At 41.2% G+C, this 15,443-nt stretch overlaps 1 protein-coding gene across 1 annotated transcript in view; it reads left to right on the top strand.

Moving 5' to 3' along the window:
* Positions 1-15,443, top strand: part of med27 (mediator complex subunit 27) — a 305,523-nt gene that overhangs the window by 275,024 nt on the left and 15,056 nt on the right. Inside the window, exon 6 of the mRNA XM_078550004.1 lies at positions 10,204-10,245. Within this exon, the coding sequence (XP_078406130.1) occupies positions 10,204-10,245 (42 nt within the window). The remainder of the gene's footprint in view (positions 1-10,203; positions 10,246-15,443) is intronic.

The raw sequence follows: 15,443 nt of genomic DNA on the forward strand, positions 1-15,443 counted from the left end.
AGTCCTGCCACATCCAGTTGTGAATGGTGGTGGACAATTAAACAACTCGCTGGAGGAGGAGGCTCCACAAAAACCCCCATTCTCAATGATGGGGGAGCCCAGCACATCAATGCAAAAGATAAGGCTGAAGCATTTGCAACAATCTTCAACCAGAAGTGCCAAGCGGATGATCCATCTCAGCCTCCTGCAGAGGTCCCCAGCATCACCAATGCCAGTCTTCAACCAATTCAATTCACTCCACGTGATATCAAGAAATGGCTGATGGCACTGGATACTGCAAAGGTTATGGGCCCTGAAAGTATTCCGACAATAGTACTGAAGACTAGCGCTCCAGAACTTGCCATGCTCCTAGCCAAGCTATTCCAGTTCAGCTAAAACACTGACATCTACCTGGCAATGCGGAAAATTGCCCAGGTATGTCCTGTACACAAAAATCAGGTCAAATACAACCCGGCCAACACCGGCCATCAGTCAACACTCAATCATTAGTAAAGTGATGGAAGGAGTCATCAGCAGCACTATCAAGCGATACTTGCTTAGCAATAACCTGCTCATGGCTGCTCAGTTTGGGTTCTGCCAAGGCCACTCAGCTCCTGACCTCATTACAGTCTTGGTTCAAACTTGGACAAACGAGCTGAACTCCAGAGGTGAGGTGAGACTGACTGACCTTTACATCAATGCAGCATTTGACCAAGTGTGGCACCAAGGATCAGGGGGAGGTGATAACGTAGTGGTATTGTCGCTGGACTAGTAATCCAGAGACATAGGGTAATACTCTGGGGTCCTGGGTTTGAATCCCGCCAAGGCAGATGGTGAAATTTGAATTCAATAGAAAAAATCTAGAATTAAAAGTCTAATGATGACCATGAAACCATTGTCGGTTGTTGTAAAAACCATCTGGTTCACTAATGGAAATACATGTGACTCCAGACCCAAGCAATGTGGTTGACTCCTAAATGCCCTCTGAACTAGGGCAACTAGGGATGGGTAATAAATGCTGGCCTGGCCAGTGACGCCCACATCCCATGAACAAATGAAAAAAAAGGAGCTCGAGCTAAACTGGAGTCGATGGGAATCTGTGGGAAAATTCTCAGCTGATTAGGAGTCATACCTAGCACAAAGGAAGATGGTTGGGTTGTTGGAGGACACTATCTCAGTTCCAGAGCATCACTACAGGTGTTCCTCAGGGTAGTGTCCTAGGCCCAACCATCTTCAGCTGCTTCATCAATGACCTTCCTTCCATCATAAAGTCAGAAGTGGGAATGTTTGCTGATGATTGCACAATGTTCAGCACCATTCTTGACTCCTCAGATTCAGAAGCAGTCGATGTCCAAATGCAGCAAGGTCTGAACAATATCCAGGCTTGGGCTCAGAAGTGGCAAGTAACATTCGTGTAACACAAATGTCAGGCAATGACCATCTCCAACAAGAGAGAATCTAACCATTGCCCCTTGACATTCAATGACATTACCATTACTAAATCCCCTACTATCAACATCCTGAGAGTTACCATTGACCAGAAACTGAACTGGACTAGCCATATAAATACTGTAACTGCAAGAGTAACTCGCCTCCTGACCGCCCAAAGCCGGTCCACCACCTACAAGGCACAAGTCAAGAGTGTGATGGAATACTCTCCACTTGCCTGGATGAGTGCAGCTCCAACAACACTCAAGAAGCTCATCCAGGGCAAAGCAACCCACTTGATTGGCACCCTGTTCACAAACATTCACTCCCTCCACCACCAACGCACAGTGGCAACAGTGTGTACCATCTACAAGATGCACTGCAGGAACTCACCACGCCTCCTTCGACAGCACCTTCCAAACACAGGACTGCTACTATTTAGAAGAACAAGGTAGCAGACACTTGGGGACACCACCTGCTGAAAGTTCCCCTCTAAGCCACTCGCCATCCTGACTTGGAAATATATCACTATTCCTCATGGTTCCTGAATCAAAATCCTGGCACTCCCTAACAACACTGTGGGTATACCCACACCACATGAACTGCAGAGGTTCAAGAAGGGAACCTCTTCTCAAGGACAATTAGGGATGGGCAATAAATGCTGGCCTGGCCAACGGCACCTACATCCCATGAATGAAAAAAATATATACAAGTGCATCAGAATACCAGCTAATTCTCAGCATTAGGGTATTCGATCCATGTAAAAGTATTATAAATCACAGACACATTATAGACAACCTGTTTGTACTGTGAAAATGAAACATTTTAAAAAATATTGCAAATCAATTTCGAAGAGCAAGTGCTTTCTACATTAGAGTAGTCACTGTTTAACTACTCCCTTAAATTAAGCTGCTTGCAACGAGAAACTGATCAACTAAATGGCTGATCACTGCAGAATTATTTATAGTGAGGTGAATTCTGATCAAATCAAATTGAGGAAAAGTAGAACTGGTTGTTGGAGCAAGGTAAAATGCTGTGTGAGAAAAAAAGAAACTATAGTAGGAGGAAGTCCAGAGCTAGTGATGATTGGTTATTTTTACTGTAACAGTAAAGTTGCAAAGCAGTAATTTGTCTTCTAGGCTCTTAAGTTATTGATACAATATTGAGGAGAGGGTATGTGTAGTCCAGTACAGGCAGCCGGTAGTGATAGGACATGTGGAAATTAATAGCATTCAGATGGAGCAATCTGAAATGCACAATTGACACGTAAAAGCAGATTGACTGGAAATTAAAAGGCAGTGGCTATAATGCTGCTTAAGAGGATGAGTGTCTATGAAAGAACTACAAGGCTAATGAATGATTGATAATACTGATTAAACATATCAAAACCAGATGTGCAAAAAGAATACTAGAGATGCTTATATAACTTTTTTCCCAGCATCATAACCGAAAAGTGAAATTAAACAACAACAATTTGTAAGTTATGCCTGATATTTGTAAGTTACTCATTATGCCTGTAATGTAATGAAATGTCATAAGGTACTTCACAGGAGCATTACCAAAGAAAGTACAACATCAAGCCACATAAGGAGATATTAGGTCAGTTGACCAAAAGCTTGGGCAAAGAGGAAGGTTTTAAGAAGTGTCTTAAAGGAGGCAAGCGAGGTGGAGAGGTGTAGGACAGGAATTCAAAAGCTTGAGACCGAGGCAACTGAAGGCACAGCCACCAATGATAGAGCAATTATGATTAGGAATGCACAAGAGGCAACAATTAGAGGAGCACAGATATCTTGGAGGGTCCTGTGGCTGGAGGAGATTACAGAGATATGGAGGAATTTGAAACCATGGGGGAGAAGTTTGAAATCAAATGTTGCTTGACCGGGAACCATTGTAGGTCAGTGAGCACAGAAATGATAGAGAAATGGGCCTTGCTGCAAGTTAAGACGCAGGCAGCAGAGTTTTGGATGTGCCAGGAAAATATAATAATTTTCATATTTTTATTGGAATTTATTGTCAAGTAGGAAGTGTGTGTGTGTGTCTTAATTGTATTAAAGTCAGCTAGTCTGTAGGCTTTGATGTGTCAAAAGAGAAGCTAGGTTTCAAATGCTAAATAGGTAAACATGGATGAAGTTTTAGAATGTGAGGTGTAATGGGAACATTTGCATTTTTAGATAAATTAGATTAGTTTGAATTTCAAAAGAGGTGGTGAAATGTTACTTAGCCAGACGAAGCCAAACAGTGTGTTTATTTTTCCCAAAGCTTACTGATAAAAATCTTTCATAGTACCAATTTTATTATATTATTATTATATAATATGATAATATAATTATATTATTATTATTTTATTAATTTTTTTTTATTAGAAAAGTAGAGTTGAAATGACATATTGGGACAATGGGATTTACATTAAAAAGGGAGAAACTTGTATGGAGGAGATGAGGTTGTGTGTAAGAGAAGGCATTCTAAAATCGTAACAAGTGAGAGGCCTCCAGCCTTGAAGCCTCAAGTTGCTGTCTACACAAAGGTGAAGAGAAGAAAGCTCACTTTGAATTCGAATTTTCAGGGTATCGTGTTATTTTTGCCTGGGTCTTTTAAAATCTGTGTTTTACTGTTGCCTTAATGGAAGTGCAACTGGGAGTTAGATTAACTAGGGAAGCTAGGAATTATCATAGTGAGGATGTAAACCCATGTATGTGCTTAAAATCATTTTTTTGTTAGTAAAAGTTTAATTTAGTTTTGTAAGAAATCTATAAGACTCAGTGGTTTTACTACTGTTAGGGAGGGAGGGAGTTTCAGGATTTTGACCCAGTGACAGTGAAGGAACAACAATATATTTCCAAGTCAGGATGGTGATGGCTTGGAGGGGTACTTCCAGGTGGTGGTGTTCCCATGTATCTGCTGCCCTTGTCCTTCTAGATGGTAGCAGTCATGTGTTGGAAGGTGCTGTCTAAGGAGCCTTGGTGAGTGCATCTTGTAGATGGTGCACGCTGCTGCCACTGTGCATCGGTGTTGGAGGGAGTGAGTGTTTGTGGATGGAGTGCCAATCAAGTATGCCATTTTGTCCTGGATGGTGTCAAGCTTCTTGAGTGTTGTTGGAGCTGCACTCATCCAGGCAAGTGGAGAGTATTCCATCACACTCCTGACTTGTGCCTTGTAGATGGTGGGCAGATCTTGGGGAGTCAGGAGGTGAGTTACTTGCTGCAGATTCCTAGCCTCTAACCTGCTCTTGTAGCCACCGTACTTATATGGCTAATCCAGTTCAGTTTCTGGTCAATGGTAATGGGGGAATTCAATGATGGTAATGCCATTGAATGTCAAGGGGCAATGGTTAGATTCTTTCTTGTTAGAAATGGCCATTGCCTCGCACTTGTGTGGTGCGAATGTTGCTTGCCACTTGTCAGCCCAAGCCTGGATATTGTCCAGATCTCGCTGCATTTGGATATGGACTGCTTCACTATCTGAGGGGTCATGAATGGTGCTGAACATCATCAGCAAACATCTCCACTTCTGACCTTATGATGGAAGGAAAGTCATTGATGAAGCAGGTAGAGATGGTTGAGCATAGTACACTACTCTGAGGAACTCCTGCAGTGATGGCCTGGAACTAAGATAATTGACCTTCAACAATTCCAGCCATCTTCCTTTGTGCTAGGTATGACCCCAACCAGCAGAGAGTTTTCCCCCTGGTTCCCATTGACCCCGGTTTTGCTAGGGTTCCTTGATGTCACATTTGGTCAAATGCTGCCTTGATGTCAAGGGCAGTCACTCTCACCTCACTTCTGGACCTAAGCTCTTTTGTCCATGTTTGAACCAAGGCTGTAATGAGGCCAGGAGCTGAGTCACTTGGTGGAGCCCAAACTGAGTGTCGGTGAGGAAATTACTGTAAGCAAGTGCCGCTTTATAGTATTTTGATGATGCCTTCCATCTTTTTACTGATGATTGAGAGTAGACTGATGGGTGGTAGTTGGCCAGGTTGGATTTGTCCTGCTTTTTGTGTACAGGACACACCTGGGCAATTTTCCACATTGCCGAGTAGATGCCACTATTGTAGCTGAACTGGAACAGCTTGGCTAGGGACGCGGCAAGTTCTGAAGCACAAGTCTTCAGTACTATTGCCGGAACATTGTCAGGGCCCATAGCCTTTGCAGCATCCCGTGCCTTCAGCCATTTTATGATATTAAGCGGAGTAAATTTTTCTGCAAGATGTGTTGAAATCAAGGATTTGAAACTACAATGACTGAGCTTTTGAGTGAATAAAACTTCTTTCGTTTGGGTGAAGTTTGTTTCACTGTTCAGCCCTCTGCTTCAACACGGATTTAAAAATGCTTCTGTACATTTTCCTGCTTACCAAGGTGAGGCTGGGAGATGGATAAAAACTGTGGGCAGAATATTGCTGTCGGCAAGCAGGGGGCGGGGCCCTCTCGCTGACGCGCAAAATGATGCGGGACGATGTTGGGGGGAACCCCCGAGGTCATCCCGCCCCATTAAAATTTTCAGGAAGGCGGGGGCACAGCAAAATCAGCTGCGGGCTCGCCGACCTGTCAATGGCCAATTGAGGCCATTGACGGGATCATTTAAACAATTAAAGGACCTGCCCATCCAACCTTAAGGCTGGCGGGCAGGCCAGGAGCCCCAGCGGCAAATAGAGAAAACATGAAACCTCATCCAGCAGCGGGATGAGGTTTCATGTAGGGTTTTAAACAGTTTAATAAAGTTTTACTTTAATTTATGAGCATGTCCCATCTCATGTGATATTGTCACATGAGGGGGACATGTTAAGGATTTTTTTTATTTCTATTTTTAATCTTTTTAAAAGTGTCAGCGATCTCCCTGAGGCAGCACTTAGCCTCAGGGAGATGTGCGCTCTTTCGTGCGCATGCACGAAAGAGCGCACTCTCGCTTTTGGGGAACCCTCCCGCCCGCACAGGAAGCACATAGCGCTTCCCGCCGGATGTCACGCTGGGCGGGCCTTAATTGGCCCACCCACGTGAAATGGCGGCGGGGCCCGCTTCTCCGGCGGGGATCAGCTCCCAGCCCGCCGGATATTTGTTTCGGGCCCGCCTGCCCAACAGGCAGAAAATTTTGCCCTGTGTCTGGAAGTGTAGGACAAGATCAGTGGCTTCCGCTATAGACTGATGCAGATTTTCATACTGAAGAAAATTTTTGTTCCCTTTGGGAGCTGTGATAGCTATCAAAAGTATTTGTGAAGTGGAATTTTAGCGTGACAGTTAGACCTCCAAACTAAATATCTTTCCAAAAAGAAAATGGTTTTTTAATTCAAATTTTCTTACCAAGTTTCTCTGCCTCTTTTTCCCCTTAATAGCTTCATGAATCTATTGGCTTTTCACTGGGATTTGGATCCACAAATGCTGGCCACCTGCCAGTACCTCATTTAAATGTTCATTATTCACATTTGAACTTTTCCTAACGAAGCACAAACCAGACCATAAAAGCCTGAAAACTATCCTTGGCATGACTCATAAAATATTAAATCATCAAAATTAGTTCATAATTTCTCTAGGTTTTCTTTCCATCCAGACAGAGAAGACTTAGCATTTTGTATCAACAAAACTAGAAAGGGAATGGATTTGTATATGATTACTAAGGATTTATTTGAAGCTTCCAGTGTTTGAAACTGTTGATAATAAAGCTAAACAGGTACCTCAAAGGCAGATGACAAACTGAAACAAATGGCTATAAAAACAAAAAACTGCGGATGCTGGAAATCCAAAACAAAAACAGAATTACTTGGAAAAACTCAGCAGGTCTGGCAGCATCGGCGGAAAAAAATAAAGTTGACGTTTCGAGTCCTCATGACCCTTCAACAGAACAAACGGCTAGTCTTGTGTACACTGGAGGTGACATATGGAATACAAAATAATGAGAATTCAAAAGGATACTAACCCTTTGGAAACCATTCAGAGAAAATTAAAGTGGGGTGGGGGGGCATGACCTAAGTTAGGGACATAGATGTAACGTTAGTTTTTTGGCTTGGACTGTGATTATCAAAATAAAGGACACAAGATGTAAAAACATTCAAACATATCCACTACTACTTTGTAAGGAAAATATTGACAACGGATTCCCAGTTAAAGCACCTCCGCCAAACTGATTTAACTCTGCCACAGAAGAACTGGAAATGTATATGGTTGGCAAGAGATGGAGATCATAGGAATGGATATAGACCAAGGTGATCAGACACTTGCTGAGATACAGTTGTTCCTATGGGACTAGGACTGGAAGGGGTGAGCTGCTGGGTAGCAGGGAGCTAGGACTGAATAAGGGAAACGTAAGGATTGGTGAATATTGTTGAGTTTTACTCAATTATTTTTGGGGATCGGGTGATATCTACGTATAACTTACTCCAAAAAAAAAGGAATAGAGTCTATATCTGGGGATTGTGAGTGTCTGTGACCTAATCTCACCAGAATCCAACAGACATTATCATTGATTCTCCCATTTGTCTCATTCCAAGAACAGTAATTTACACCTGGATCAGTGCAAAAATACGTTGTTACGAATATGAGGTTTCGCAAGATGGCTATGTTTAAATTATCTCTTTTAATTTAAAGGAAACAGAATGCCCTGGAAAAGGGGTTGGTGCAAAGCTGTATTGGACTGTGTCTGGCAACAGGCCAGCTGAGGGTTACCATGGGGACACGGGGCCCAGGTTAAGACTTACTGAACACACCTGAACATAGAGAGAAGCTGCTGTGTTGCCTTGTGTAGACTTGCAGACTCCTAGGCGGTCTAATTGAATAAGCCCTGGGAACAGCAGTTGCTGCAGTATGCAGGGAGAAAAGGCTGTTTTCCCTGTTAGCTAGTAGACAGAATACTTGGGTAAGCTTGTCCACTGTAAAAGAGAAGGAACCAGCAGTAGTTTGACACTGGAAGATTTGCCCTGGTGAGGCCTGGAGAAGAAATCATTGGGGTGGGCCAAACTCCTGAAAGTCAGTTCGGGAGTTCTTCGAGGACTGAGGGAGAGAACCTCTGGTCCCTGGATGTTGCGACTTGACGAAATGGGAAGGCATGAGTCCGTTGGATGCTGAGGATGACAGACTGTAATTGTGTGGAGTGTATGTGTATGTCATTAATGAGGGTTATCCTTTTTGTAGTTTAGATTACTTAGTAGGAAACTAACAATGTTTAGTTGGTGTTGATTTTAGTTTGTTGCCATAAAAGCCTTAAAACTTGAAATCCTGTTGTGTGTTTCTTTTAAGTTGGTCACCAGGATTCAAATGCCTTTTTTAAAGTCATCAGTCTGCACGAGAATCATAACAACATACAAAGAAACTCAGTTAAAACAAGAACTATTACAAATGACATTGACATGTTTGTAAGGCACCTTATCATGGGAAAACCCTGACCAGGTCCATTAGTGGAAGGGAGAAAAGTTTTTCCTGATATTGGTGAGTAATCAAGTTCTGTGATGGATAAAAAATTCTTGCAATGTAGTTCATGTACTTGCTGCAACACATGGATTGCACGCAAACCCAGGATAAATTCGATATTGAGAGGAAGACTTGTTTTGAAAAGAAATCTTTCTGGCACAAATTCAGTCGCACAGAACAGCTTGTTTATTGAGTAAGCAACTTTCACTGAATATATTTCCCACATTAGCTAGCAGTTGTCAGGATAAGTAAACTGCTCATTTGAAATCTTGCTTTAATACGTTATGCTTCTGTTGAAAATTGATCCAAATATTTCAGTGATGAAGCAAGCATTGCATTGCAATGCAAGATTTTTTTTTGAGCGAACTTGATTACTCATCAATATTGGAGAAAAAAATCTTCCTTGCACTAGTGAACCAGATTAGAGATTTGCATGACAAAGTGCCTGAAACACTTAAATGTAGTCAATGTAGCATCTATGTTCATTGTTATTTAAGTTTATTTGCATGGATTTGCACTGATCTGGGTGTAAGTTATTTTTCTTGGAGTGGGAGACTAGGTGATGTAGTTTACTAGACTCTGGTCTTTTACCTCTGGTTCTGGATTCAAAATCAGCCCACGCTACTGGGAAACCTTTGCTCTTTCTCCTGGCGGCCGGGGTCCCATGCGAAATGAGATTAAGTTTCTCCATCCCATTCCTAATGGGCACAGCCCTACAACCCAAAGTATCCCTACTTTGTTCTAATCAATATAAATTGGGAAACTTTGCTCAAGGTATCATTTAACGGTGTTTTTTTTCCAGGCAAAATAAAAGGATTAAGAATAGAGCATTGGCTTATTTATTGCATATTTGACAGCGTACAGCATTCCTAGTTTGCATTCAACACTGAGATATAAGCAGTGTAGAGGCATGTGTTCATCAATCAAAATCTCTAAGGAGCACTCACTATCTCACCAGAGATTTATGAAATATGTTCCATTTGACATATGCACACTACTCAGCCTTCTCTGAATGAAATGGAAAAATCATAGTTTTGTTTTGAAGCTGGTGATGTTGGGTGTTCCATTCCATTGGGAATTGTGTTGAACTTGACAGGTCCACTTCCACATAAATCTGAGAGTCAGATGCTTCCATCAGCAGCTTTAGGCTGGATTATAACCCATATTCCAGATAAATACTAAATGGGTAGATTTTTAATCTGCTGTTCCCTACCTTTTTTGTTCCTTTGTAACCAAAATTACTGCCTAGTTAGTTTCAACAGCTGCTTTTCCAATTAACACATTTCATTTTCTTCCATGCACAATTAAACTGGCAAGCATTCAGAAATTCCCTTGGGTATGGCATGTCAATATTTAACAATGAGATCTTTATGAATGGATCTAATTATTGTCTTTTATTTCACAGCTGGACATTTGGTCTAAGTCCAATTATCAAGTCTTTCAGAAGGTGAGTACCTTTCTATCATTATTCATCTGACTTTATGTAAATTTGATAGATCATTGGCAAGTGTGCGGAGTACTACAGTGGATGTGACAGTAGACAGTTTTCACCACTAGAAAACATAAATTGACGGTGTACAACTTTGCTCCATGCACCTGAATGCTGGTCTCAGCCATGGTGCTGCTGGGAGCCATTGCCATAGGATGGGATTGAAATAGAGTGAACAGTTAATGTTTTCTTTTGCCACATTTCATCCACTATCTCCTCTGCCTGGCCACGTGTTATGGTAAACAAAGCAACAGTAGTGTCATTGATGTTTGTCTGCTTTCACAGCCTGTACGCATTGTGGGGTAGCCTGTTAGCATTTTTGGAGTCTGAAAGTAGCCCTTGAAGGAACGAATAAGGCAAGTGAGGAGGGCCTCAGCAGAACTTGAGCCAAATGGTTCAGGATGGTGTTTTAAGTTTGGAATTGGAGGACCCCATGTACTTTGGTTTCAGTGTTCATCTTCTGCAGGTGATTGGGCAGGGAAGGAAGAATTCAGGACAATGGTTGGTGTCAGGTCTGTTAGCAATGAGTGAGGCAGATTGCAGCCCTTCTCAATTTGTGAAGGGATGTCTAATCATCAGTGGCATTTGCAGAAGGCATATTTAAGCAATAATGAGTGATTAACTTCTAACGCATGAGATTCACAGTTCTCTTAGTTTCATCATTTTATAACTTTGGTAATGTAGCTGTTGCTTTTTTGAATTCCATCTGTAAAGTTTCCAGGTATAATCTTTCTTGAGGAGGAGAGGGATTTTTGTGCTTTTAAGATCCTCTCTCTCTCTCTCTCTCGCGCGCCCCCTCTCGCTCTCTGCGTTTTCCAGCACTAGAATTGAGACTTGTTGCTCAGTACCAGCAATACGTTTCATATTAACTGAAACAAAAAATACTAAATATATATGTTTAATTACATAACTAAATTTTATACATAAAATATTATAAATTGTCTTACAGGGGTTGGTCTGCTGAATTTTTATAACACAAGAGGGGGCCTCAGAAACAAAAAGGTTGGGAAAATCCCTAATTTAATTAATTTTATTTACCTCATAATTGGGGAAGTGGAGTAATGTTTTAATCACATCTTCAATACTAGTGAAATTAGTGCCCCAGGAAGCAGGAACTAAAGTCCTTCTAACCTGATGTCACGAGGCCCAGATCAGCCATACATAAATCACTGAATTTGGGATTTCCATGGCATCTGATGCCCTAAGTCGGCTGACCTGCTGTAACTGGATCGTTAATTTATTGTACTGTGGTTGGCAGATAGCAATGTGACTTTCTAATCTGATTGGGAAAGTGTGCAATGCTCACACGAGGTTGTAATATTTTAAGTCAGTGTTTGGAATGTTGCTTGTTTTTGGCTGTTTTTACTAATATTCATTGTCATTACTTTGACAAAGAAAGCACAGAGAAATGCATCCATCACTGAAATGAGCATGTAAATCACAAGAAAGAAGTAATCTAAGTATTACACAGCATTTCCCACCAGGTACACACATGCCCGGTTTTTGCAGTCAGTGACAAAAGCTCGGCACTTGTCAGTTATTACACTTACAGTTGCCCAAATATCCCTATGAACTTTTGCCCTTGAAGTTGCAGTGATCAGAAACCCATTTCAGTGTACAAGCCTCTACATGGGATCTGGGATCTGTGTGAACAGGGCAAGCAACTCTGTTTCCTTAACCAACCCGATTGAAGAAATCTTACTGAAGCACACAGATTCTGAACCAGGAGGTATAAGTTAGAACATTTAATAACCAATCAGTACGATAAGCAAAGAAAGCTGGGATTGAGAGCGATTAAAGAAACAAAGGTCTTTTTCTCAATTTTTCTAAATCCCCAACAATAATTAAAGTCTGAAGGAATGAACTCCACATTTGTGAAAGTTAATTTTCAATGCCAAAGAGATTGTTTGGCAGTAATTAAGACATATCACATTATTTAAAAAGTCAATTTACATCTGAATAGACAAGCCTCAACCTTTGAGGTGGATTTAGTAGATATAAGAACATAAGAACTAGGAGCAGGAGTAGGCAATTCAGCCCCTCAAGCCTGCCCCGCCATTCATTACGATCATGGCTGATCTAATTTCGGCCTCAACTCCAATTTCCCGCCCTCTCCCCATAACCTTTCAACCCATTGCTAATTAAAAATCTGTCTATCTCCTCCTTAAATTTATTCAGCGTCCCGGCATCCACTTCAATCTGAGGTAGTGAATTCCACAGATTCACGACCCTTTGAGAAAAGTAATTCCTCCTCATATCTGATTTAAATCTACCACCCCTTAGCCTAAAACTATGGCCTCTCATTCTAGAATGCCCTAGAAGGGGAAACATCCACTCCACGTCTATTTTGTCTATCTCCTTTAGCATCTTATATACCTCAATTAGATCTCCTCTCATCCTTCTAAACTCCAGCGAGTATAGGCCTAAACTGCTCAATCTCTCCTCATAAGACAAGCCCCGCATCTCTGGAATCAATCTAGTGAACCTCCTCTGAACCGCCTCCAGTGCAACTACATCCTTCCTCAAGTAAGGAGACCAAAACTGCACAGTACTCCAGGTGTGGTCTCACCAGTGCCTTGTACAGTTACAACAACACTTCCCTATTTTTATATTCTATTCCTTTAGCAATAAATGCCAAAATTCCACCTGCCTTCCTTATTACCTGCTGTACCTGCATACTAGCTTTCAGCGATTCATGCACAAGGACACCCAGATCTGTGCACTGAAGCATTCTGAAGTTTCTCTCCATTTAAATGATAAGTCACCTTTTTATTCTTCCGACCAAAATGGATAACCTCACACTTTTCCACGTTAAACTCCATCTGCCAAATTTTGGCCCATTCACCTAACCTGTCCATATCTATTTGTGAATTTCTTATTTCTTCATTGCAACTTACTTCCCCACCAATTTGTTGTCGTCTGCAAATTTAGCTATAGTACCTTCTATCCCGAATCCAAGTCATTAATATAGATTGTAAATAGTTGGGGCCCAAGGACCGAACCCTGTGGCACCCCACTAGTTACAGCTTGCCATCCAGAAAAAGACCCATTTATCCTGACTCTGTGCTTTCTGTTGGTTAGCCAATCCTCTATCCAAGCTAATATATTACCCCTAACTCCGTGTGATCTTATCTTGTATATTAATCTTTTGTGCAGCACCTTATCAAAGACCTTCTGGAAGTCCAGATAGACTACATCTACAGGATCCCCATTACCCACTTTGCTTGTCACATCATCTATCTATCATGTACGTCCTGCAACTTCACTCATTTCATCTGTTTTGGTGTCAAGGTTCTTGGCAAGATGCTGTTGTGACTTCTGGAGGAGCAGGGTAACTGAGACAACACCTTCTTGATTTCTGCATTTAACTGCACGTGTACAGTTGCTGGAAATTGCTGTCCAATTTCCTCTTTAATAACTGTGAGCTCTGTTAGCCTGGCTATTATTTTACTACAAAATGCAGATCATTGTGAATTGTGACAGTTCAGTGTAATGTTAGCTAAAAACCTAATTGAAGCATTGACTTAAGGGATCTAATATGGTTAAAGCCAACCCGGTAACTCCTTGATATCTCAATAAAAATGGTATTGAAGTCTGAAAATATCCAAAGCACTTGAATTAGCTGAATTACAGATGATTGAATGAAAATGCACCTTTCGCAGGAGTTGAGGACTCCTGACTGTTAATAACAGCCTGCTTTAATTTTTAGTGATAAAGATTTTTTAATTTTGAATGATGGTATTACGTTGTCAGTTCCAGCTTGCTTGAGATTTACCAATTTTACTGCATTGCATGAAACCGTGCAGTGGCAATTTTAGAAATGGATATACTGTAAATTAGAGTGGAGAGTCCATGGATGTATTCCCTCAGAAAAGTTTCATTTTTGTTGCTTCCTTTCCAGTATATTGTAATAGAATACATTGTAATTGTAGTTTTGAGGAGAAACTGGATAAATTGGGGCTCTTTTTATTGGAACACAAGTTAAGAGAAGACTTGATAGAAGTACACAAAATGGTAAGTTTTGAAAAGATAAATCTGGAATAATTACTTCCACAAGTCAGAGTTGAAAACTAGAGGTCATGAAAATGTTTTTTTTTAATGGTACAGAATAAAGTGTACAATTAGGAAATTTGTGTTTTTTGCCAAGGGTGGTAAAAAAAACATGAACTTCCCTGCTAGAAACAAGGTGGAAGCAGAATATATATAATGGCTTTTAAGATGGAAATGGATGAATTACAGAACGATTACAGCACAGAAGGTGGCCCTTTGGCCCGTTATCTCTGTGCTGCCTTTCTGAAGGAGCAATTCATGTCATGCCATTCCCTGCCTTCACTCCAGGGCCCTGCACATTCATTCTTTTGAGATAATAATCCAATTCCTTCTTGAATGTTTCGATTGAACCTGCCTCCATCACACACTCAGGCAGTGCATTCCAGAACAAAAACAGAATTACCTGGAAAAACTCAGCAGGTCTGGCGGCATCGGTGGAGAAGAAAACAGTTGACGTTTCGAGTCCTCATGACCCTTTGGCAGTTCTGCCGAAGGGTCATGAGGACTCGAAATGTCAACTGTTTTCTTCTCCACCGATGCCGCCAGACCTGCTGAGTTTTTCCAGGTAATTCTGTTTTTGTTTTGGATTTCCAGCATCCGCAGTAGCTTTTAGCTTTTTGTTTTTATCTCAGTGCATTCCAGATCCTAACCACTTGCTGCGTGAAAAAAGGTTTTCCCCACATCGCCATTGCTTCTTTTGCCAATTACCTTAAATCTGTGCCCCCTGGTTTTCGATCCTTCCACCAAGAGGAACAGTTTCTCTCTATCTACTCTGTCCAGACATGATTTTGATCTATCAAAATCTATCAAATCTCATCTCAACCTTCTCTTCTGTAAGGAAAACAGCCCCAATTTCTCCAATCTATCTGTATAACTAAAGTTTTTGAAATAGAAATATTTTGAAGAGTAGGAAAGGGTATGGGAATGGAACTAAGTGGATAGCTCTTTCGGAGAACCAACACATACAAGGACCAAATGGTCCTCTTTTACACTGTAAAATTCTGATTTTAAAGTAGGTATGCAGTGAAATGCACCAAATGCTTTTACAAAATAAAAAATACTACAGATGTTGAAAATCTGAAATAAAGATAGAAAACGCTGGACGT

Source organism: Cetorhinus maximus, chromosome 10, assembly GCF_964194155.1.
Source record: "Cetorhinus maximus chromosome 10, sCetMax3.hap1.1, whole genome shotgun sequence".
Taxonomy (NCBI): Eukaryota; Metazoa; Chordata; class Chondrichthyes; order Lamniformes; family Cetorhinidae; genus Cetorhinus; species Cetorhinus maximus.